Below are 25,899 nucleotides of genomic sequence, written 5' to 3'. Positions count from 1 at the left end.
AAAAATTACCCAGTTCAAAGGTCCAATGTTGAACGTCAATATGACGTCCAAGTTGGGTCATGGTTGGACGTCCAAATAGTGGACCTAGTTTGGACGTCAAAAAAAATTACCCAGTTCAAAGGTCCAATGTTGAACGTCTATATGACGTCCAAGTTGGGTCATGGTTGGACGTCCAAATAGTGGACCTAGTTTGGACGTCGAAAAAAATTACCCAGTTCAAAGGTCCAATGTTGAACGTCTATATGACGTCCAAGTTGGGTCATGGTTGGACGTCCAAATAGTGGACCTAGTTTGGACGTCGAAAAAAATTACCCAGTTCAAAGGTCCAATGTTGAACGTCTATATGACGTCCAAGTTGGGTCATGGTTGGACGTCCAAATAGTGGACCTAGTTTGGACGTCGAATAGATGTCCAGAATTGGTCATGGACCGACGGACCCAATATAGACATGATCTGCACGTCTATCCGACGTCCAATGTTTAGTGGGTAGGCACGTTCACAATATCTGCGAAGATGACGAGTCAGCATTGTCAACATCTTTGACTGACACATAAAACACTAGATTATTAGTAAACAATTAAAATGTCTCCTTGCTATACTTGACACATGATTACTTTTGCCAGTTCTTTGTGGCAAGCTTTATGCATCCGTTAACTATCGAATATCGTGACTCATATTTTGTACCAGACCATTTATGGTTGTTCATATTGTTCAACAAAGTTCTTGATAAAAAAAGAAAAGAAAAAAAGAAGCTACTGTGCCTAATATTATTGTTGTATAGCGCGCAAGGTTTATGCGCATGCTTTAAGTCTTCTCCGTTTTTAGTATACTGTGGCATAATTACAGTGCCTGGTCTGGTATGTACAGCCTACTAGGCTACATCGTTTTAAAATCGGTTTCAGTGGTTTCGTGTGTACGCAGATATTTCTTGAGACGACGCCATGTTTTTATGTTTTTATGCACTTTTACTCTTTCAGTTTTGTTGCAATTTCACCAAAAGCTTATAATTAGGAAATACACACAACACGCTAAACTTATATTCTCTATTATGTTAAAAATGTTGTAAAAAATACGTATTATTCTTATATAATAAGAATAACAGTAATGTACATTTATATTGCACTCGAAATGATTTAGATATGGAAAGAGGAATTCTTCTCAACTACCACCAATAAAGTTTTAAAATTCTTCTTTAGAAAATATTATATTTTGATGATTCTGCAAGTTCAGCAGACAGTGAGGTTCGGGTTTGTTCCGATCAGAGCTCGTGAGTGGAGAGCGCATTTCTGAATATTCCGCTCCGCTATTCATTCCGGTCGCTCGCTCAACACAGATGTCATGTTGCCTGGTTCGAAAATATGTGGAATAAGGGCTGCTTTCGACTAAACCCACTAAACATTGGACGTCGGATAGACGTGCAGATCATGTCTATATTGGGTCCGTCGGTCCATGACCAATTCTGGACATCTATTCGACGTCCAAACTAGGTCCACTATTTGGACGTCCAACCATGACCCAACTTGGACGTCATATAGACGTTCAACATTGGACCTTTGAACTGGGTAATTTTTTTCGACGTCCAAACTAGGTCCACTATTTGGACGTCCAACCATGACCCAACTTGGACGTCATATAGACGTTCAACATTGGACCTTTGAACTGGGTAATTTTTTTCGACGTCCAAACTAGGTCCACTATTTGGACGTCCAACCATGACCCAACTTGGACGTCATATAGACGTTCAACATTGGACCTTTGAACTGGGTAATTTTTTTTGACGTCCAAACTAGGTCCACTATTTGGACGTCCAACCATGACCCAACTTGGACGTCATATTGACGTTCAACATTGGACCTTTGAACTGGGTAATTTTTTTCGACGTCCAAACTAGGTCCACTATTTGGACGTCCAACCATGACCCAACTTGGACGTCATATTGACGTTCAACATTGGACCTTTGAACTGGGTGATTTTTTTCGACGTCCAAACTAGGTCCACTATTTGGACGTCCAACCATGACCCAACTTGGACGTCATTTTTACGTTCAACATTGGACCTGAACTGGGTAATTTTTTGGACGTCTATGACAGGTGCAGGAAATTTACATGATTATTATAATTTTTTTAATTTACAAATGAAGAGCTCTTTTCCAAAACGCGAGTTTGTCGTGTCATTTTGCTGTGTAATGAACCTATTCACTGCTCCATCCACGTTTCCAAATCGCTATATTTAAAATGTAATAAATTTTTAAAATATTTAAAATATTATATTTAAAATATTTTAAATGTACTGCAAGATGCTCGTGATCCAAGCGCCGAACCTATTTTTAGCCTAAACGCGATAATCATAAATTATATCACTCTCTCTGTAGCTCAAACAGTAGAGCGTTGGCACGTGGAGCAGATGATCACGAGTTCGAGTCCCAGGTAAAGCAGTGTGTGTGTGTGTGTGTGTGTGTGTGTGTGTGTGTGTGTGTGTGTGTGTGTGTGTGTGTGTGTGTGTGTGTGTGTGTGTGTGTGTGTGTGTGTGTAAGAAACCGCTGTTTTGTTTGAGAGCACTGAGCGCGATTTATTGTAAACAAACTTTTGTGGATGGACGTCGAAAAATGACGTGCGGAAGACGTCGAAAAATGACGTGCGGAAGACGTCGAAAAATGACGTGCGGAAGACGTCGAAAAAAGACGTCGCCTGGCGTTACAAAACAACCCCTTCAATGGACCAAATTTGGACGTCCAAAAATTACATGAAAATGACGTCACTACGACGTCACATTGCGCAGTGGGAAAGGTTTTTTTTTCTTTTTTTTTTCTAGTCGACTAGTATACTAGGCTAGATGTTCATTTAAGTAATTCATGGACAAATCACCCCTTTATATTAATTTAATTAGCCTACTTATATGGATCATGAGTGTTTAGTAATATAGCCGCACTGCGCACGACCGCACGCATAAAGCTTGCCACAAAGAACCGGTAAAAGTAATGATTATGAATGCGTCTAAATGTGTCTAAATACACTGTAAATGTGAATGTTCATTACACGCTGAGTTTCGGTTCATTTATGAGATATCGCCGGGGCCTCCAATGTCGTGATTGTCTGCTATATTTACTTCTTAAATCCAGGCAAATGGTTCACGAAACACTGATTAAAATTAAGATATAATTAATACAAAACGAAATTCAATTTAAAGAAAGGCAGCTGTTCTGTTTGAGGTCTCTGTGAAAGTTTTAAAGCAGTCTTTTAGTGCCGCTTTTAGAGCGCTCACGTCCATAACCGTAAACTGACACGTTGTTTTTTCCCCTCATAAATGCGAACACGAAAATTAAAATAAAATGAATATTATAAAAAAAAATTTGTTGTGTCAGACAATGATTACAAAAAAATTTCTCTCATATTGCTCCTCATAACCACTGAAAACGGTCAACGGAAGTTAAAAGTAGTGGGTACAAAATGACTCATGACGAAATCTGGTGGCGTACACTGTCTTTGTATCTCTTTAGAATATTGCTTTTAGAAAATCTTTTAGTTTTTTTTTACTTTTAGAAAAAAATGACATAATTATGAATCAAATTATTATGAACATAATGAAACTGTGTCAAAAATCGACAACACAAAGAATGATCAAAAGGCGATATAACGCACATCTCAGGTTAAATTAATTAAGCTCATCATAACCACTGAAAACGGTCAATAGAACCCAAAGTCAAATTATTATGGACTGAAGTTAAAAGTGGTGGGTACAAAATGACTCATGACGAAATCTGGTGGGTGCATACCCACCGTCCCCACCGAAATCGACGCCTATAAGGGAAACATGATAATATAAAAAGTACTGTACAGTAATGCAGAAAAGCGCATTACAACCATGTTAAAACTATTTAAAACGTTAAGATGCAAAAATGAACTAAATGTAAAATTAGATAATGATAATGCGCAAATGATCTCGGTCTCTTCAAAGGTCTTCGCAAATTATTGTGTTATAAGACTCAGTTATCATAGCCTACATCACGTCTCTTCTACTGTAAGTACACAGAAAAAAAAATAAGACAAATGATGCGCGTTTGAGTCAGATTTTTATGAAGAATATGTGACTGTTTATGTAACTGGCAAAAGAAAACATTGTATTCGTCATACTTCGTCAACTCAGTATGGCCACATGAAACTCGACTGCCATCTACAGGTTTTTATTATTTCCTGCGTCCAACATCTAATCCCCCTTCTGCACGATCCCGCAGAATTTCGGAAGTGCTCGCAGCATTCTTCTCTCTGAGACGCGCATTTTTAAAGGCCACATCTGTACAACCACAGTATGTGGGAACCCATATTCAGGAAGGCCTGGTGAGGCCTCTGACCTGCTAACAACACTATGTGGGAGCTCAATTATAACCAAGCATGTGGGAACTCCTATCAGGAAGGCCGGTGAGGCCTCTAACCTGGCGACCACAGCATGTGGGAGCTCAAATCAGGAAGGCCGGAGAGACCTATAACCTGGGGACCACAACATGTGGGAACTCCTAACAGGAAGGCCGGAGAGGCCTATTCACAACCTGTGGGAGCTCACATTCAGAAAGGGAAAAAAGCGCACACCCTTACCATAAAAAATGAAATAGAAAGTACATGAAAGAAAGTGCATGTACTTAGCCATTCTGAACCCAAGAAGGCCTGATAAGGCCTCTAACCTGACAACCACAGCATGTGGGAGCTCATACTCGGGAAGGCCGGTGAGGCCTGTAACACGGTGACCACAATGTGTGGGAGCTCATCAGAATGTGAAAGTTAGCTAGAGAAAGGCGTCCGTCGTAATAAAGTGACGACAGGACGCATCTAGAGTGGGACCCGAGGTGAAAACCAGGGTCTGAGCCACATAGGAAGGGACAGAAGCGATACGCGCATGACCCTTACCATAAAAAATGGAATTTAGAAAGATCAAGACGTAAGTCGTGCGACTTACCATAAGCATGAGTTAAAGAAGGTACAGAGCGTATGTACCGAAAAGGAATGAAGTAAAGGTTTGTACGTACTTCATCACTCCAATATACAGTAATAGTGGGAGCCCACATTCAGGAAGGCCGGTGAGGCCTGTAACCTGACATGTGAAGGCTCACCTGTGACCAAGGAACCACCGTGAGTGGGAACCCAAAAACAGGAAGGCCAGCTAAGGCCTGCAACCTGATAGTCACAATACGTGGGAGTTCTCATTCAGGAAGGCCTGGTTTTAAAGCCTGCCACCTGACATGTAAAGAACTCATAACCAGGAAGGCCGAGGAGGCCTAAAGCCTGGTGACCACTAATTGTGGAAGGTTAAAACTCAGGAAGGCCGGTGAGGCCTGTGACCTGACGACCACAGCACGTGGGAGCTCATAGGACGGCCTGGAGAGGCCTCAAACCTAATAACCACAGTATGTGGGAGCTCATATTCAAGAAGGCCTGGTGAGGCCTATAACTTGATAACCACAGGATGTGGGAGCTCATATTCAACCACAGTATGTGAGAGCTATACTCAGGAAGGCCTAGTGAGGCCTATGACCTGATAACCACAGTATGTGGGAGCTCATATTCAAGAAGGCCTGGTGAGGCCTATAACTTGATAACCACAGTATGTGGGAGCTCATCCAACCACAGTATGTGGGAGCTCATAACCAGGAAGGCCGGATGAGGCCTGTAACCTGATGACCACAGTATGTGGGAGCTCACATTCAGGAAGGCCGGTGAGGCCTGTAACCTGACATGTGGAAGCTCATAACCAGGAAGGCCTGGTGAGGCCTATAACCTGGCGACTACAGTATGTGGGAGCTCATATTCAACCACAGTATGTGGGAGCTCATACTCAGGAAGGCCTAGTGAGGCCTATGACCTGATAACCACAGTATGTGGGAGCTCATATTCAAGAAGGCCTGGTGAGGCCTATAACTTGATAACCACAGAATGTGGGAGCTCAAATTCAACCACAGTATGTGAGAGCTATACTCAGGAAGGCCTAGTGAGGCCTATGACCTGATAACCACAGTATGTGGGAGCTCATATTCAAGAAGGCCTGGTGAGGCCTATAACTTGATAACCACAGAATGTGGGAGCTCAAATTCAACCACAGTATGTGAGAGCTATTCTCAGGAAGGCCTAGTGAGGCCTATGACCTGATAACCACAGTATGTGGGAGCTCATATTCAAGAAGGCCTGGTGAAGCCTATAACTTGATAACCACAGTATGTGGGAGCTCACATACAACCACAGTATGTGAGAGCTATACTCAGGAAGGCCTAGTGAGGCCTATGACCCGATAACCACAGTATGTGGGAGCTCATATTCAAGAAGGCCTGGTGAAGCCTATAACTTGATAACCACAGTAAGTGGGAGCTCATATTCAACCAAAATATGTGGAAGCTCTCATTCAGGAAGGCCTGGTGAGGCCTCTGACCTGATAACCACAGAATGTGGCAGCTCATATACAGGAAGGCCTGGTGAGGCCTCTGACCTGATAACCACAGAATGTGGGAGCTCATATTCAACCACAATATGTGGGAGCTCATATTCAAGAAGGCCTGGTGAGGCCTATAACTTGATAACCACAGTATGTGGGAGCTCATCCAACCACAGTATGTGGGAGCTCATAACCAGGAAGGCCGGATGAGGCCTGTAACCTGATGACCACAGTATGTGGGAGCTCACATTCAGGAAGGCCGGTGAGGCCTGTAACCTGACATGTGGAAGCTCATAACCAGGGAGGCCTGGTGAGGCCTCTGACCTGCAAACCACAGTATGTGGGAGCTAATATTCAACCACAGTATGTGGGAGCTCATATTCAAGAAGGCCTAGTGCGGCCTATAACTTGATCACCACAGAATGTGGGAACACATATTAAACCACAGTGTGTGGGAGCTCATATTCAGGAAGGCCTAGTGAGGCCTCTGACCTGCTAACCACAATATATGGGAGTTCAACCACAATATATGGAAGCTAAAATACAGGATTTTCTCAAATACAATCCCCTTTTTTTTTTTTTTTTTAGAAGAGGACTGTCTGGTCAAGGAGGCCTGCAAAGGCCTACTACCTGCCATACAGCACCTCCAAAAAACCTAGATTTTTTACCTTTTTTACCAAAAACATGCCCCCAAACTCTATACAGGATACTGGGTCTGTAAGAGAAACAGAAATATGTTATTTGCGCACAAAAAACATTATACAAAGAAGACCAGACAGTACACCTGCGGCGTGTAAAGACACGTCAGGAACTCTCTCTTTTCCAAAAGAGTACCTGGGTTAACCACTTACATGCCTGAAAGAGGCGCTCCTACTAACTAAGCTGAAGGGGGGCCATCAGACATGATATTCATCATAGACCCAGCCCCAGGCCTGATGTAAGAGACGCCTGGGGAACATCAGAAGAAGGCATCCGGGGAGATCATCCCTAGCGCCGCTGAGTGCGCTTTTGCTGGATGACCTCCCTCAGATCCTTCTTCCTGCGGGAACTGCGTCTCCTCTGTGACCTACTCCGGAAAGGAGGAGGCGCACGAGAAGAGACGCTGGCCCTCTGGGCCTGTCTATGGCCCTCAGACCCAGACTGGCCAGGCCTGCCCGCCTGTTTGGGCGCGGACTCGGATCTCAGCGGTATGCAGCTCTTAAATGCAGCTGAGCGCACCCTCGCCTCCCTGAACCTTTCGACCACCGTCTGAACGGAGGGGCCAAAAAGTTCAGCGGGCGAAACCGGCGAATCGAGAAGAAAGGTCTTCTCTTCCTCCCCGATGTCGGCCAGGTTAAGCCACAGATGTCTCTCCGTGGCCACCATAGCCGCCATTGACCGGCCAATGCCGGCAGCAGATTGTTTAGTAGCCCGGAGAGCCAGATCCGTGGTACGGTGCAGCTCAATAACCGCCTCAGGGGACAGTCCTGCCCCCTGGTCGAGATCCCGCAGCAGGTCGGCCTGGTACGCCTGTAACACAGCGAGTGTGTGCAGAGCAGCACCGGCCTGACCCGCTGCAGTGTATGCTCTGCCATTCAAGCGCGAAGTTGTTTTAAGTGGCTTGGATGGCAGGGTAGGAGCTCTTAGTGTCGATGCCTGCCCAGAGACGAGATAGTTAGCCAACGTCTCGTCAACGGGCGGCATCGACACATACCCATGCTCTGCCCAGGGGCGATTCCAGGATTTTATAAATGGGGGGGCACAGGGGGGACCAAGAACCAGTGAGGGGGGGCCCATGGGAAATCAGAAAATTCAACTGGAAAAACTTCTCCTAAAGTAGAACAGTCTTTTTTTTTTCAATTAATGATTATGCAGTCTTTACTTACATACATCATTGTTTATTCTTTCAAGCAGATATATTTATTTATATGAATTAAATATAATTAATCTTTATTAAAGCTATTATTAAATAGCAGTGAATGCTTTTATCTTTTTATTTTGTTGTTTGAACAATATTCATATTCATATTCATAATGAACAATAAGTGTACAGAAGGCATTAGGTTTATTACGCACTGTCACTTTAAGACCGAGTGTGCAGATCCAATTGCACTGCTAATGCACATCCGATATTCTCACAACTGTACGTTCTGTAAAGACATAACCGACTGTGTTTACGTGAATACTCTCAAAAACGGACATGTTGTGTGTATTTGTCCATTCAGACGCGAAAGAGAGCTCAATTCAGTCCTTTGCGCGCAGCGCGCGTAGCTGTCTATGTGCAGGGCTGCACTCTTCGGGTCGCGCGCGCGCGTGTGTGTGTTCGTACACAGAAAAACATACCGAATAAAGCTCTCTTTCGTCACTCTTATTCAGATCTGTCCATATGTCTGCCCTTCTCTTTCTCCCAGACGTTTACATTTTTGAACGATTTGTGAGACATGCAGCATCAAGCGCATTCCAACTCGTGTGCCGCTGGGTAGATCAGCACGTTACAATTCAAATGTGCGCATCTAACGTACCACAAACGCAAATCAGTTCTGACTGGATCTCTTCCCCAATCCCTCCCTAACATTTTCGTCTATTTTTTATTCGTTGACGAAAATGTCAATACATTTTCGTCATAGTTGTCGTCATTTAAAACTGTTTTTGATATAGTTATCGTCTCGTGTTCGTCTGTGAAAAAATGGCGTTGACGAAAATAATGGCGAACATTTTTCGTCAACGAAATTAACAATATAATATACTGTGATTGAATGTGTATACCATAAACAGTGACATGTCGAGGTGTCTCTCTCCTGACTCCTGTTTGAAAAACGCGGACCAGAGATTCTGCTCCTGCGAATCGCAAATCAAGCAGTGATTGACAGCGCTCTGATCCAATGGCGTTGGGCATTGTCATGTTGACAGTAAATCTAGCCCAATGATGTTGGGGGGGGCACCAGGGGGGGGCCAATCATATTCTAGGGGGGGCCGGTGCCACCCCGTGCCCCCCCTCTAGACACGCCCCTGGCTCTGCCGCTCCATCCACAGCAAGGCAAGGCAAGGCAAGTTTATTTATATAGCACATTTCATACACAATGGTAATTCAAAGTGCTTTACATACTATTAAAAATAATCAGAAGAAATAAGAATATACAAAACAGTTTAAAATAAAGAAACGAGAAAGAACTAAAAATAATTAAAACAGTTTAGAATAAAGAACAGTTTAAAATAAAGAAACAAGAAAGAACTAAAAATAATTAAAACAGTTTAGAATAAAAACTAAAATAAGACACAGGATAAACAGTCGGACAAACAGTGACACAGTGCTCATTCATTAAATGCACAGCTAAACAGAAGTGTTTTGAGTCTGGATTTGAATGTGACTATTGTAGGAGCACATCTGATCTCCTCTGGAAGCTGGTTCCAGCTGCGGCTGGCATAATAGCTAAAAGCGGACTCGCCATGCTTAGAGTGAACTCTTGGAACTTCTAGCTGATGTGATCGTAATGATCTGAGTAATCTGTTGGGTTTGTATTCCGTGAGCATATCTGCAATGTATTGAGGTCCTAGGCCATTAAATGATTTATATACTAGTAATAATACTTTAAAATCAATCCTATAAGTAACTGGCAGCCAGTGTAATGACCTGAGTACTGGTGTGATATGATCATATTTTCTGGTTCTGCTAAGAATCCTGGCGACAGCGTTCTGTATGAGCTGCAAATGTCTTATGGTCTTTTTGTGAAGGCCAGTGAGGAGTCCATTACAATAATCCACCCTGCTGGTGATGAAAGCATGCACTAGTTTTTCTAAGTCTTGACTGGAAACAAAGCATCTAATTCTTGCAATATTTTTCAGATGATAGTATGCTGATTTAGTTATTGCTTTGACATGACTATTGAAACTAAGGTCTGACTCCAAAGACACACCAAGATTCTTGACCTGATTTTTAGTTGTTTGACCCCTAGAGTGAAGGTATGCGTTCACCTTGAGAACTTCATCTTTGTTTCCAAACACAATGATTTCAGTTTTGTCTTTGTTTAACTGTAGAAAGTTTTGGCACATCCAGCTGTTGACTTCATCAATGCATTGAAGCAGGGAGTCAATGGGGCTGTAATCGTTAGGCGATAGGGCTAAGTAGATCTGTGTGTCGTCTGCATAGCTGTGGTAAGAGATTTGGTTCTTTCTCATTATTTGGCTCATTGGGAGCATGTACAGGTGACACACACGATCTGTGCGCTGTACAGCAGCGAAACTACCCCGCTGATATGGATGGATACGAGCAGAGTACGGGTTCTTCCATGCCTTCTTGATCTCAGCATGGAGATCTGGAAGGAATGGAAGGCTCACCTGAGCTGGTGGCCTATGGCTGGAAAGAAACCGATCGTCGAGACGACCACGAGCGGTTTCTTCCCTGACGCGCCTCCACAGCAGCTGCAAACTGTCGGTGGCGTGCCCCATAACATCCACCAACTCCGCATACACAGGGCAGGATGGTTGAGATGGCTCAGTATCTGCCAGACTGACCACATCAATCATTTCCTGCCCGTCCGGAAGAGCAGCAGCTGCAGACGCATTTGGTGATAGTAATAACACGTCATCATCTACCTGCAGCTCATTCTCGTCGGTGGACGAGCTGTCTGAGAGGTGAACCTCCCTCTCAAGACGCTCGGCCAGCTCCTTCTGAGACCCCCATGATGAGAGTCGCCGCTGAGCCTCAGCCCGAGCGGGACCCGCACCACGCGGCTCAGAAGCTGAACCCTCTTCCCTCGAGAAAAGGGTCAGACGAGAGCGGAGAGTCTTCAAAGAAAAACTCTCACAGTTCGCACAAGAAGCTCTCTCGAGAGCCTCTCGTGCATGCTCTTCACCCAAACAAACAACACACAGATCGTGTGTGTCACCCGGCGTCAAGAACCTTGGGCACGGGTCTGCACACTTACGGAAGCTCTGCTTCTTCTCTGCGCGTTTCATCATAATACTCTGTAAGCGATAATCTTACCAGACAAAAACAGTCCCTGAAGACGAAAAAGATGTTGTCATGTGTGCAAGGCTCCCCTTTTATACATCCAGGTCGCGCGTTAATCAATCAAGCTGATGATTCACGGGCTGTCGCCGGTCAACATGATTGACGTGAGTTGATATTTACTTCAGACACCTGTCACGCCTGAGGCGTCCCCCATAGCGTCATTCTGACGTAGTGTAAAGTTCCCTTTCGAAAGGGAACAAAAAATCCAGTGTTGGCATCCATTGCTCCATTGAAGAGCTCACCTGTTGCCCTTTTATGCTAAAGCTCTGATTGCTAATTGTAAAACTGCGTGACTGGTGTTTGCCCTTGTGATGAGTCAGTGTGCACATTTGAATGGCAGTGTGTTCCTGTGAGGAAATAACAGGAGGAAGCAAGGTGCAAGTAAAACTCAGTTTATTAATAAAGGTCAGATGTAAAGACACAGGTCGGGGACAAACACTCAGGTGGCAAATGAAGCAGGGACGAGATGGCGATCTGGTGGTGGTGCGGTGGTGGCGTGCTCAAGTGAAACCCAGGAACCGTGGAACATCCAGACAACACAAAGAACTGACGAAATCCAGACGACACGAAGAACTTAGCAGATGAGGCACGAGAACAGGACACACACACCGAGGAACAACCACAACGATCTGACAACATGAGAGGGAAATTACTGGCCATATAAAGGGAACTGGAATTAATGACAGCTGGTGACACTAATCAACACAACGAGTAAACACACCCACACAATTACACTCACGCAGACACGTCAGCATGAGACAGCCGATTCATGAACCGTGACAGTTCCTTGTGAAAACAAGATATTTTCTGCATGAAAATTGTGCCAAAAGCAGATAATTGTTTGTAGTGTTTTGAAAAAAGTGTGTTTTAGAAGTGCAATTTGAGTGTAAAGCAGGAATTGTGCTTGTAGTTTAGCAGAATTGGTTCAGGGGGTTGGTGAATGAGTTACATATTGTGGTCATTGTGTCTCAAGTAGAAAATGTGTGTAAACAATCGAGAAAAACTGTAAAAAGTATAGTAATCACAACTTACAGTAAGGTAAATAAATTATATACTGTATGCACTGCAAGTATAGTATACTGAATATTGTATATAGGCCTGTTGAATGTCTTTATATTCAGCACTTGCATACAGTGAAAATACAGTGACACAATTGCAAAAGCCAAAAAGGTTAAAACACTCTAAATGAGTGCATGTTACAGTAAAGTACACTCAGAAGAGTTGTGCAACTGCAAAATCAAGGTCAATGAGAGATTCATTCTGCTTCAGCATCATGTCTTCATGTTGGGTCCGGCCTGAGGACTTTGTCACATCACAAGCAATGTCATCTCTGCAGGAAAAGAGAAAAACCCTAAAGCAGATCCAGGCTTCCAACCCATTCCAAGTTACAGTATTTCACAATTGCTAAAACACTAAACCCCATTCTCTGAACCCAATGGTCAGTGTCCTAAACCCATTTGTCGAATCAGTCACTCTGTAGGCAAAACTTTAAACAAGTTCAGGTAGTTAAGACACTGTTTGCAAATCTCATCCACTCTTTTTGCAAAACTCTAAACAGATTCTCACTCACTAAAATACATTTTGCACTGTGTTGCAAAATGGTAAATACATGTGGCAAAAGTTAAACACAACTACAACACTGCTGTCATCGTTTACACACAACAACTCAAAATTGTTCACACTTGTTTCTAATGATGTGATCAAATCAGTTATCTAGAAAATAAGTCAGTTCAGAGTACACAGGGGGCCCAGGTACGTTGAATGTTGATTCCAACAATGGATGGAAACAATGTGAGAGGCAGAGGAGGAAGAGTTTGTGTAAGAGGTGGTGGAATAGGAGGAAGAGTACAAGGACAACGAAGAGCAAGACCAAGTATAGTAATTTCAGATCAAATTCGGGCAACTGTGATAGACCATGTTCTTGTTCATGGAATGACAATGAGGGAAGCATGACAAATAGTACAACCCAATTTGAGCAGATTCTCTGTCGCCACCATAATCAGGACATTCAGAGAAGAGAAAAGGGTAAATGTATTGTTTTTCTAATTTGTGCGACTGAAAGTTTACTGTATACATTTGATACAGTACATCAGTTTGTCAGGGGACTGGGGAAAAAAGAAAAAAAGATTTACAATACATTTTACATGTGATGTCCATTACTATTGTTACTGTATGTATACATTTGTAAGAGCATTTTCCCTTTTGTAGAATTGCAAGACTACCAAATGAGGGTGGAAGGACTCCTTTGTTCTCATTAGCAAGAGGCTCTCATTGACTTTGATTTTGCAATTGCACAATATTTTGTGTAATACACTTTTCATTTAGAGTTGTCTTTGTTCATTGGGCTTACTTTATTTCTATACTACAAATACAGACATTCAATACTGTATTACTTGCAGTACTTACAGTATGCAATATATTTGCTGTACTGAGTTGTGAATTATTTACTTTTATTTATGGCAAAATTATTTTTTATATGCAATGAATATTTTTTTTCTCTGTAACTACATGCCCTGGATGCTGTGTTCTCAATTTTTTGATGTAGTGTCTAATGAATGCTGATGAGTGTTTATATATTGACTGGTTGTGTTTATGTTTTGAAAGCATTGCTTGATTTTGAGAACAGATCAAATGGTTTTGAGGCACGTGTTTGATTTTGCCAGAAGAGTCAGGGGTTTTGTGAATGTACAGTATAAAGACTGGGTTTTGTGTTTAAAGTTTTGAAGGTTTCAAGAAATGTGTCTTAGCAATTGTGAAATACTGTAAGCTCTTGTCTTGAAATGACAAAAAAAAAAAAAAAAAAAAAAAAAAAAAAAAAATGCCACATTATTATTTTTATTTTTTTACATTCGCGAAGACAAGTTTCTTATTGGTCACTTTTTCAACTCTTCACACAGTGCACACGACATCAGTCTATGTGAGCTAAACTAAAGATTGTTTATCGTTATTTACTGTATACATCTTTCAAATTAGCCTTCACACACACACACACACACACACACACATATATATATATGTGTGTGTGTGTGTGTATAATTTTTTATTTTTTACAGTTTTTCTGAATTGCTAAAACACTAAATCCCATTCTCTGAACCAAATTCTCAAAAGTCTAAACCAATTTGTCGAATAAATCACTCATTCTGTAAAACATTAAACAAGTTCAGGTAGTTAAGACACCATTTGGAAATCTCATCCCATTTCTTTTTTAAAGACTGCATGTTAAAATTCAGGAATAGTTGCTGACAGAAATTCTGTGTTGATTCAAGGGTTCAGATTTCAGAAATAATGTCTCATAAAAAATTATCATCAAAACCCCAGGAAGCAAGAAAGAGAGAGGGAAGTATACAGTGCCATGTGACCTCATGATGGCGAATGACCGCCGAGAACAGAGAGGTTAAAAGTCAGGCAAGTGAACCAGCAACTGAGGAGAGGTTATGATACAAACATTATGTGATAAATGCAGAGGAGTCAAACAACTCATTAAGCAGATGAAAAATATGGCGTGTCAGTGTATAAGATTAGAAGAAATTGACAGGCAAGTGTGTCAGTATGTAGTCAGAGCAGTCATCCAGCTAAAGGCACTGGATATCACCAAAGAGCTGAACATACCAGCAGCGAAGCCCATCATTTCTTATTTTGGCTAGGTACTGACAAACTTGCCTGTCAATATCCTTGCTTAAGTATGATGTGGTGTAATGGATTAGCATTATGCTGCAGAAAAGTCTTGCCCAGCACCTGCCCTCTGTCTTCAGGGAGAAACTGCTGTTTTTTTAGGGAAAAAAATTCATACCCTCTGGATTAAATAGGTAATGCGGATCACCAATTGTTTTGTCATGCCAACATCTGTCACTGTACACACACACACACACACAAAAGGTGAGGAATCAGTTATTGTGAGATTTACTGGAAATGAGAACTACAGGTTATTTTTATGGTATGCCATAAATACCATCGTCTTATTCGGAACAATATTATAATAATCATCCAATCATAGACTTAAGCATTTGCCAATTTAAATCCAAACAGTGTGTGTGTTTGTGTGTGTGTGTGTGTGTGTGTGTGTGTAGCATCACTGCTACTGCTTTTAATCTTCAAGTTAAGTCATGTGCATTGTTGTGCATGTCTTTAATCAGATATCAGTGTTTCAGTGAAACTGTCTGCCCAACAAACGAATGGCACAAGTGAGTAAAATACAACAGTACAGCAACATTAACTGTGCACAAAGATACATGAATATGAGAGTGACTTTGTCTGTTTTCTTTTCTCCACCATTCTCTTCATAACGGTTTCTGTACCAGTCATGGGAAGAGAGCTTGAGGAACTTACAGCCAACTACACCAGTAAGTTAAGTTACGTTCAGATTCATACATATCAAAATATATTACAGTTCTTTTTTGTTCTGTAAATACAAGTCAGTCATTTGAACATTTCTCCAACCATTTGTTTTCTTCCTTTTTCATATTTTCACTGTCTCTGTACCAGTCATCATGGCTCACAAACAACTACACCAGACTGCAATTCTCTTTCACACCCATGACACAGGCTTAGACAAAGTGTTCTGCACACTGAACCAAACTTTGATTAACTTCAAGAGTATTGTGTTCTGAAGAATGGCTCATTTTCATCCTGATTGTGTTTGTTTTTGGCCTTTTCATGCAGATTACAGAGAAAAGTTTGATGCGCTCCACAACCAGCATGAGGAAGCACTTAGAAAGCTGAACAGATTAAATCGTATGTCTTCAGATTTGAGCCTTGTGCAAAGTTAAAAGACATTCATTACACACATACTGTACTATAAATAATCACAATTACTAAAAATGAGTGAAATACTGAATAACTGAATTGTCTCTCTTTCTCAAAAGCCAGCACAGGTTGTGCACTTTGTGCCGTAAACTGGATTTATTCTGGGGGAAAGTGCTACTACTTCTCTACGGTCAAGATGAACTGGACACAGAGTCGAGATCACTGTGTGAGTCGAGGAGGACATCTAGTGATCATAAACAGCCAAGCAGAGCAGGTGTGTTCTGCACTTCAACACTTCATTTACAGTATATTAATCCCTTTTTCTTCTGTAACATGATGTATTTCTGAGTTAAACAAAAAAGGTAGGCAATTTTTCCAGTTACTTGGAAATTAGAAACATCCCATAACAATTTGTCAGTGTGACTACATTTGCTGTACACAATGCCAAGTACAGTATAATATAGATTTGGCTACTACAGAAAAGTAGAGAAAGAAATAATAATATTTTTTTCCTCAAGTTGATGATCATGGTTAAATTTAGTCTCTGATGGTCTAAGAAGATTGGGTGAAAGTGAGCATCTTGTTCAAAAGACTTGTTCTTAGCTTGTTCACCGAGCAAACATTTCAAAAGCCTTAAATTTGATGCATGATATCTAAAAAAGGAAAGTAGTTTCAGTAGTGGAGCATGTTATTCATGTTATTTTTAAAGATTACAAAAAAAAAAATCTTTATTAATTTAGAATAACATGGCCCAATTAATCATTCTCAACAAACCCAATGAATAGTCAATTTTGTTTTCCCACTGACATTAAATATTAGGCTACACATATCTCTGCTCTAAACCTTATGTGCATTATAATATATCACAAGACAAAAACATGTTTTTCTCCATCAGGATTTTCTGACCTCTAAAGTTAAAGTGACGCACTGGATTGGTCTTAATGATTTGGACACTGAGGGACACTGGGTCTGGGTGAACAACCAGCCACTAAATGATTCAGCAGAGTAAGAGCTTCATTAATCTTGACAATACAACCTCTGCATTACAACTACCAATACATCAAGATAATTAGCAGGTTGCTGCCAAACAGAAACAATTTGTTTTTTTTTCGTCCTGCAGATTCTGGATGAAACGAGAGGATGGAGTCAGTGAGCCTGATAACTGGACTGAAGGCCATCCTGCCGGTGAAGACTGTGCTAGTCTGGGACATCCAGGGGGAGATACGGAAATCTGGATGGATGCTTTCTGTTTCCAAGAGAAAAGATTTGTGTGTGAAGCTGCTGCAGCGGTTTAATTCATCCCTCCTGAATAGTTCACCCAAAAGTTATCATTCTGTCATTTACTCAAACCAACTGTTGTGAATACATGTATGTAATGGCAGCCCTGCCTGGATACAAAGTACACACACTGCGTACCCTGACATCACCAGCATTTCAATATGTATTGTGTAACATCGTTTCTAAATCATGTGTGTCAGTAATCATTTATGCCAATTAAAAACAGGGGCTGACTTTTCTTTTGCCATGGATGTTTGTTATGACAGTATGTCATTTACAGTAGTCATTTGATAGCAGTGCGCTGGAAGAGGTAGATTTGGCGTTTATTGGTCAGCCGTTCAAATAGAACTAAAGCTGAATGAACAGTTCACAGTTCACACATCACTTTTTTTTCTTTTAAAAACTCGAGATAGTAAAATATAGTGGAAGGAAAAACGTACAGGGTATGGAGACGCATTTATAAAAGTTGAACTTTTTTGATACGCCATTTAAAAAAATGTGCGTCTGAAAAACATGGTGGTAATGGTCAAAGACAAGAGTCAAGCACAGGGTGTCAAACTCGAGTTTAGTTTCAACACTTCTCCAAAACACATAACTGTAGTTCTGTCAGTACCACTATCATCAAATTTGATTGACAATTAGCATACAGTTTGGATTTGTGGTATGGTTCTGTTCTGGGCGAGAACTCCCTGTGCATCCATACAGCCTAGCATGGATAAGAGCAGGGAGAGCAGCAATAACCCCCCTAAGGGTAAACAGAACAGAACCAACATGAATGTATTGCAGATGTCACTAATTCAAGATTTTAAAGTACAACATCATTTGAGAATTCATTCTGATTCAAGGGGAATCAGAATGCCAAATCCTGACTGACGAGAGGTGGAGCTGGGGAGGGAAGAGGGTAATCAGCTCCTGAGAAACGCGATAGCTGCTGATAATACTGAAGGAGCTTATATATGTATACGGTGATAGGCGTTGTATTAAAATGTAGATCAGCTGAGAGTCAGCTCATGCAAGCTCGACTAACGTGACCTGCCAGAACTAACATTTACTCTATATTATACCAACTTGTTCCCAACCAGGATTTTTTTTTTTTTTTTTTAGGTTAGAATTATGGCCAGTGACAAACTTGACCCAAATATTCATGCTACCTCTGTGGTTTTCCAAACAGTGAGGTAAAATAAAATTATCTATTTAAATGGCAGTGATATTTAAAATGAGGAATGAGGATTCTGCACATAAAAGTTTAGGAGATTTCCCTTTCCATATGTAAAGTGCTTGAATACAAAAGGGCTATATAAATGTAACAAATTTGTATTATTGTTATTATATTAGTCTAGTCAAAATTATTTGCTTATTTGAAAATCAAGTGTAGCATCAGTTCCCTTTTGTGGTCACTACGAGTTACGTCGTGATGACGAATGGGTTTTCACTTAGAAAGCCTCTCACCTTCGAGCATTACAAAATGAGCCAATGGCCCTGAACGGTGGTTTAAAGTCAACATTTACCCCTTTTCCACCAAAAAAGAACTGGTTCGGAACTGGTGCTGGTTCAAAGTTGGTTCAACTTGCAAAACTTCTCAGAACCCGTTTGTTTTTCCACTGACTAGAGAGCCCAGCGAACGACGTCGTTACGTCACTGTGTACGTTGCCATAGGCTACGTCTTAGCTTACCTAGAAACGCTTGCGCCAACTTCAAGCATAACAATTACAATGGCGGACTACATCGTCTTTCTGCAAATGTTTCTCCTGGCATTGCGATCCTATATTGGGGTCAGAAGAAGACGTTTAGGCCACGTTTGTGCTGCTGGTCTGGATTACTAGACGGAGGTTACGTTCAAGAAGTAGTTCGACAATAACCCCGCCCCCAGCCCCCGCCGTAAGCATGACGTGGTAAAAGAACGGTTCTAGTCCAGCAAAGAGTTGGTGCCGCTTTGGAACCAATTTTCCTGGCCGAGAACCGGTTCTTTGGCTGTCGAAACACAAAGAACTGGTTCGCAAGTAGGCACCGGCTCCGAACCGGCACCGGCACTGCCTTGGTGGAAAAGGGGTATTTGTGACAACACTGTAACAACCTTCACCACACAACGTAGTTATAGCAACCTTTTGGTCATGTTGTTAAAACGCTGTTGGAAGGTTGGGTACGTTGTGCAAACGTTCTGTGTTTGCTGGGAGAACGCTTCTCCAGAGAGGAAACTGATCTGCTTGTGCGTGAGGTTAAAGTGCCCCTATTATGCTATTTTAAAGTTTCCTAATGTTGTTTTGGAGTCTCCTACAACAGGTTTACATGCATCAAAGGTCAAAAAACTTTTTAATTTCCTCATAATATACATTTGCACATCGCCACATTTTCAACGATTCTCAATCGACTCGTCAGATGAATCAATCTCTCTAAATCCCGCCTTTACGTGAGCTACTCTGCTCTGATTGGCCGGACAGCTCAGTCTGTTGTGATTGGTTTACCGCGTACAGCGCGCGCGTCGAAAACAAGACCGCCCATTGCCATACGTCAGCTGTCCTGAGGCTTCTTACACCATAAACTAAAGACAGTAGGTGTGTTCGACATCGCCTGCGGCTGGATGTAACTGATCAGCGAGAGTAGCCGCGTGCAGGCTGGGAGGAGCTGCAAACGGAGACGTGAAGTCGGACACTATCTGGTTCCCGTAGTGACCGTTCACGTGGTGTTTGCATACTTTACCACAGCTGAAGTGAAACAAATGCAATATTTGCCAAATAATACACAGATGTTTCAGAGACATTTTCATTCAATACTTTATGTACTACTTCATACAGCGTCTGTTTGAACAAGAATAAAGTTCAACATAAGCTACTATCAATGAAGTGGAGTCTACGTTTTTAATCAGTTTTAATTTGATAAGCATGACACAATATACCATCGCAACTACATGAATAGAGTGTTTACTGTTATAAAAAACTGATTTGTGAGCTTTTAGAGGAACTAAAGGTGTTCGAATAAACACGAAACACACGTGATCGTTGTCATGCGGTGAATCCGGCCAATCGTGGAACAGCTGTGTCGTCATCAGCCCACATGCAGCCGCTCTTGAGAAGCTGCGCTGGCTGAGTTCTCCGGCTACTCTCGAATTGCTCTTGCGGTACTTTGATGGCATACGTCACAGTCACGTGGCGTCGGCGCTGTATCAAGTCGGACAAAATTTCTAACCGGCATGCACTGCTTCAAGTCAGCCGCCGATCGGTCTGCGCAGAGCTGCATGAAGTTGAACAAGCCTAGTAATGAACAATGACGTCGATTTTATCATATCAATCCGAGCGCGAGTCCGATGATGAAACACTGGAAGAACTAGTTATTCAACCCAAACCTCCATCGCAAGGACGACTCGAGCAGGACGTTTCTCAGTGATACACTACTCAGTTTGATGTACATTATGAGATGTTGCAACTGTCATTCCTCACCATCAGCATTAACAAGTGCATGTCCATCAACAAACCAATTATTTTACTTGTACTAATTTATTTGTAGAGTATTTTTGTTATATATTGTGGTGAACACGTGGAAACTGTATCAGTAACAGTGCATGTATGCAATGTATACATTAGCCGAGCTCTAGTGTGAATGACTGATGTAACATAAACGTTGGTAAAACAAATCTTGCTCCATGCTTAATCTTTCCTCAAAGTAGTGAGAATGACAGACGATCTGCATTAATAGACACAGTTATTGGTAATAGTGGCCCACAAACTGATTAGCAGAAGTATTTCAGTAAGACAGTGATAACGTGAGTTAGCCAGTAAGCAGGAGACCTACACAATATAAAACTCAAAAGTTTTTTGAACACCATCTTTCAAGAGCAAGCGGTTTGCTAATCCTACATTGAACTCTAAGATTTGAGAAGCAGTCGTCAGTGAAATAAAGGGAACACAGCAAAAGTTTAGGATTATACTGCTGTGATATCATGGTAAAGATGAATTTTAACCACTGATTCTTCACATGCTCGTCCTTGGGCAGTGAACAAAACAAAAACTGGCTTTACCTTCACATTGTAGAGCACAGTGTCTTCTCGACATGATGCTATTAGTGATGAGTCGTTCATGAACGGTCCATTGCGTTTGTCATGTGACAAATGAACGAAAGACTTGGAAGGTAAAGTAATTATTTATGTTCCCTGTAAATTATTTTTTGACTACATTATAATGATTTCTTAATTCAGAAAATGATCAAGATTGCGTAGGTGGGTGTGTTCGGGGAATTTGCCAGTTAAAAGTATAACATTTAAAGCCCCTTGTGACTCAAAAAAAGACTCAAAAAACAAAATGACTCAAAAAAAGATTTGTTCATTTTGATGAACGAGATCGAACAAGAGAGACAGTAAAATTATCCGAACTTCCCATCATACTATTCAGTATCCACAGGAATCAGCTGCAGGTTTGAGGTTTAAGTTTTCCCTGGTGTCTGCGCGCGCAATAAGTGGACGGGCAATATGCTAATGTTTTATCTTGACGTCACAACGAAACGGCTTATGACTCGTTTGAAAAACAATTAATTTCATTGACTCAGAGTCGACTCCTACTTTTGAAAGACAATAACTTTATATACGATTCACTTAGATATAACCATTCACTTAGAGCTATGTTACACACTACATGAAAGGTCATTTTCAAAAATCCATAATAGGGGCCCTTTAAAGCCTGGCGCCGCATTGCGCCGTGTGTATGAATGGCCCATAATGTTCATGGCTGTAAGCTACATGACTTTACAAACATTTGACATATTAAATAAATATAATTCAATGTCTATTTCAATGTGCAGCAGCTTTTTCCACATAGTCAAATGATCTTTTCACATAATTAAATGTTCTCTAATGCAACCGGTTACATTTCTTAATTAGGGTAATGAAATTAACATTTGACTTCTCGCAAAATGGGGGGATGGAGAGGAGATCTCCACAATACCAAGTATTGGAAGAATATTAAAATCTAACAGGAAAAAGATTAACTGTTGGTTTTGTATCTGTAGGAAATAAAGATGACCAAATAAATTGTGAATAATTTGTGTTTATTTGACAGCTGTGGTGGTGGTTATGGCATAGGCTATATCTCTACCCTTCCATCTGATGGCATCCTTCCATTCCATACAGTAATCTGTTTCATTTTCGGCAGTTAATTGTGATGATGGGAATGTGCATGTCATCAATGCATCCACCAAATTGGAAATTCTAAAGGAAATTCTAAATATTAGGTTACTTTCAGAGGTCACAGCAAGATGTTATTAACCTTATCAGATTAGCTTCGTTTTAACTGATTTCTAACCACTGACCTGCAATCGTGTGAAAACCCCTCTTTGATGACTCTCACGGTTTGTACCCAGGAAACAACACAAAACTTCTCAGAAAGAGCGAGAGAGCGAGGCACACTTAACTTGCCTCTCTGCATACAGCGGCCTTACTAATGTGCTCTGCATCCCTGATGTTATATAGAAAACAGGCTATGCGCAATGAATGAATGAACCTGCACAGCAAAAAAAGCATTTTTGTCTTGTTTCCAGTCAAATTATCTGAAATATATTCTTAAATCAAGATGCATTTACTTATCTACATAAGAAAAATGACATAAGGTTATTTAGTCTTGTTCCCTGGGTTAACACACGAGAATGAACCTCACTGGTTCTTGCTGAAGCTCAAACGTGCTGCAAATGAACAATTCGCTGCAAGTAAACTAACACTTTAAACTTCACCAAATGTTTTTGTTCTGTTTTTAGTAAAATGGAAATGATTTATGATGATGTAAATTCTGCAAACAACAAAAGTTCTCCTTACATGGGTAAGAATGCATTTACAGTATGATTTTTCTGAGCATCAGCTATTGTTTTCATTCTGTTCGTACCTAACTGATGAATAATTAGAATTATATGATTCCTTTAGGCCTGTTAAATCGATGACTCAAATATTGTAATTAATGTAAATAAATACATACAAATACTTTAATCTATATATAATTTGCTGACGTGTATCAATTTTAAAGTTCTGTGTTCTTTCTCCACTATAATATACCAAAAGAGAGAAGCATGTAATGCTGAGAACACATTAAAAGAGACATGAGATGGGTGTCTTTTTCTAAACGTTTGCATGTATAATTTTGTATAATCAACAGCTATTGTTTTCAGTTCACTTTGGAATAATTTATAATTAATAGTTCCTGAGTACGGGGTTGTTCAACGGATGCCACATTGTAAAATAATGTATTTTGATTTAACGTAACTAAATATAGATGTTACAGTTTTTTTCTGATGGCTTAAGCACATTTTTCATAACTATTGGCTATTTTTGCAAAACTCTACACACAAATAAGAAAACCTTTCAACAAATCAGCAAAACATTGTAGTTCTCTTGCAAAAGCTAATAAACCTTGCTTAACTCTTCAAACCTTCGTAAAAATTGTATTTTCGTATCAAACAGTTAACACAAGCCATCACATTAATAAGCACATAATGCGCAAACTACACACTGATGGTATGAATAAAAAACACATCTGGCTTTTGCTTTCTCTGTGCACAAGGTAGGCTATGTCAGTTTGAGGTCATACTTTTGTCATAGTTCTGTAAACATACAGGGATCCAAACTTCAAGTATTGGTGTTTATTTACACACATCAAAACAAACACAAGTGTTTTTTTCCAAGTCAAAACACAAAATAGTAATTCACTGAAAAAAATAAAAAAAATAAAATAAAAAAATCAGTCTACATCGTGTCGTCTCTCTGGGTCTGGCCACAAAAATTTTGTCTACATCACATGCAATGTTTTCTAGTCCAAGGCACAGGGGAAAATATCTTCTGGAATGCCGTATCCAGGCCTGACATGATGCCTGGTCAATATTCCCACATGCCTCCTCCATTGCCTGTAAAAGGGCTATGCGTTGATGGGGATGACGGTCATAGACCTTCCAGCTCCAGGCAGAGAATAACTCTTCAATTGGATTCAAGAATGGAGAGTATGGGGGAGGTTGAGTACAGTGAAGAGTAGATGATCTGTAAACCAGTTGCGGACCAAAGCAGCCCTATGGAAACTAACATTGTCCCATATGATGACGTATCTGGTCTGCTCTGGTCTCTGAACATTAGTGAGCATGTCATGTAAGGTGTCCAGGAATGTAATAATGTGTGCAGTGTTATATGGGCCTAGGGTTGCATGATGGTGAACAACACCATTTTGACTTATAGCTGCACACATAGTTATGTTACAGTTTTTTACAATCGCTATGACAGTTTTTTCAATACATTTAACAAGTTTCCTAAACTCTTAACGCACCAACACACCTAAAACACACAATTGGCAAAACGGTTAATTTCATGCTCAAAATCACACATTGTAAATTAAACTCCAAAACTAATTTTCAAAATACAATAATACACTAACACAATACACTATGTCTACCAAAACACTGCAAACATGTCTCAAAATCAAATAATTATTCAAAACACTAACACATGTTCTCTTCCAACAGGAACATTTAGTCAATCATAACACAATGACAAAAAAAACACTAACATCAGATGGAATTACAAAAACTGCATTATTTTATATGTGTCAGGTCTGCCCTTATACAACAGACAGTATATTGTATTGATCATAGATTGTGTTTTGCACTGCAGTTTCTTTTTTTTTTTTTTTTTTTTTTTGAAGTCTCTCTACATTTTTGTTTTGTTTGTAATGTAAATGCATGCATTTTGTTGTTGTTGTTGGTTTTTTGCAGCAGAAATTCAATACAACAAAATAAATGACCCTTCTTAGAGTAGCTTTATAGAATGTATGGTTTATGAAAAAAGAAGACAGAGACAGAATTGCTGCAGTAACGGCTTTATTTGCAACAGGAGATTTCTGCAAGATAACAAAAATATGCAATATAGCTGCCATTTACAGTATTACTGTATGTGAAAATACAAAATATACAAACAGAAAAGGCCATCTTCTAATCTGCCCGGTCTTCTGCATTTGTCCATGTTCTCATCCACATCACACATGATATCTTCCCTGGCAAGGCATCTTGGGAAGAATCTTTTGGCTTGCCTTCTCCTGGCAGTGTTCAGCTGTGATGTCTTGGTATAGGTTACAGCATCTTTTGCATACAGGAGGGACATTTGGTCCTGTGGACTATGGTCAAAAACCTTTCATCTCCAGGCTGAGAAAACTCCTCAATGGGGTTGAGGAAAGGGAAGTAAGGGGCAAGGAAAATGGACATCATCCTCTGATGTGCGTCAAACCTGGCTGTGACTAGACGGGAATGGTGGAATGCCACATTGTCCCATATTTGCATAACTTCAATCAGCTGTTTCTCACTAGCAATGGAATAATGTGAAAATACAAAATATACGAACAGAAAAAGCACCAGAAGAATGAAAAAAAGAGTCATCTTCTAATTATTTGCATAATTCAATGAGCTGTTTCTCAGTAAGAATATAATAAAATACAGGGGATATATTTGTGTTTCAGTTCACAATAT

General features: G+C 40.7%; 1 protein-coding gene across 1 annotated transcript in view; it reads left to right on the top strand.

Moving 5' to 3' along the window:
- Positions 1-17,670, top strand: part of LOC308697316 (CD209 antigen-like protein C) — a gene marked incomplete at its 5' end in the record, with an annotated part of 31,783 nt that extends 14,113 nt beyond the window's left edge. Inside the window, 6 exons of the mRNA XM_081376499.1 lie at positions 15,537-15,584; positions 15,702-15,743; positions 16,063-16,134; positions 16,266-16,420; positions 17,042-17,151; positions 17,267-17,670. Of these exons, the coding sequence (XP_081232625.1) occupies positions 15,537-15,584; positions 15,702-15,743; positions 16,063-16,134; positions 16,266-16,420; positions 17,042-17,151; positions 17,267-17,441 (602 nt within the window). The 3' untranslated portion in view covers positions 17,442-17,670. The remainder of the gene's footprint in view (positions 1-15,536; positions 15,585-15,701; positions 15,744-16,062; positions 16,135-16,265; positions 16,421-17,041; positions 17,152-17,266) is intronic.
- Positions 17,671-25,899: the final 8,229 nt, after the last annotated feature.

The sequence above is a fragment of the Scardinius erythrophthalmus genome (genome assembly GCF_964197995.2).
Source record: "Scardinius erythrophthalmus genome assembly, chromosome: 10".
NCBI classification, from domain to species: domain Eukaryota; kingdom Metazoa; phylum Chordata; class Actinopteri; order Cypriniformes; family Leuciscidae; genus Scardinius; species Scardinius erythrophthalmus.
The sequence above is the reverse complement of the archived record's forward strand: the minus strand, read 5'-3'. Positions and strand labels throughout refer to the sequence as shown.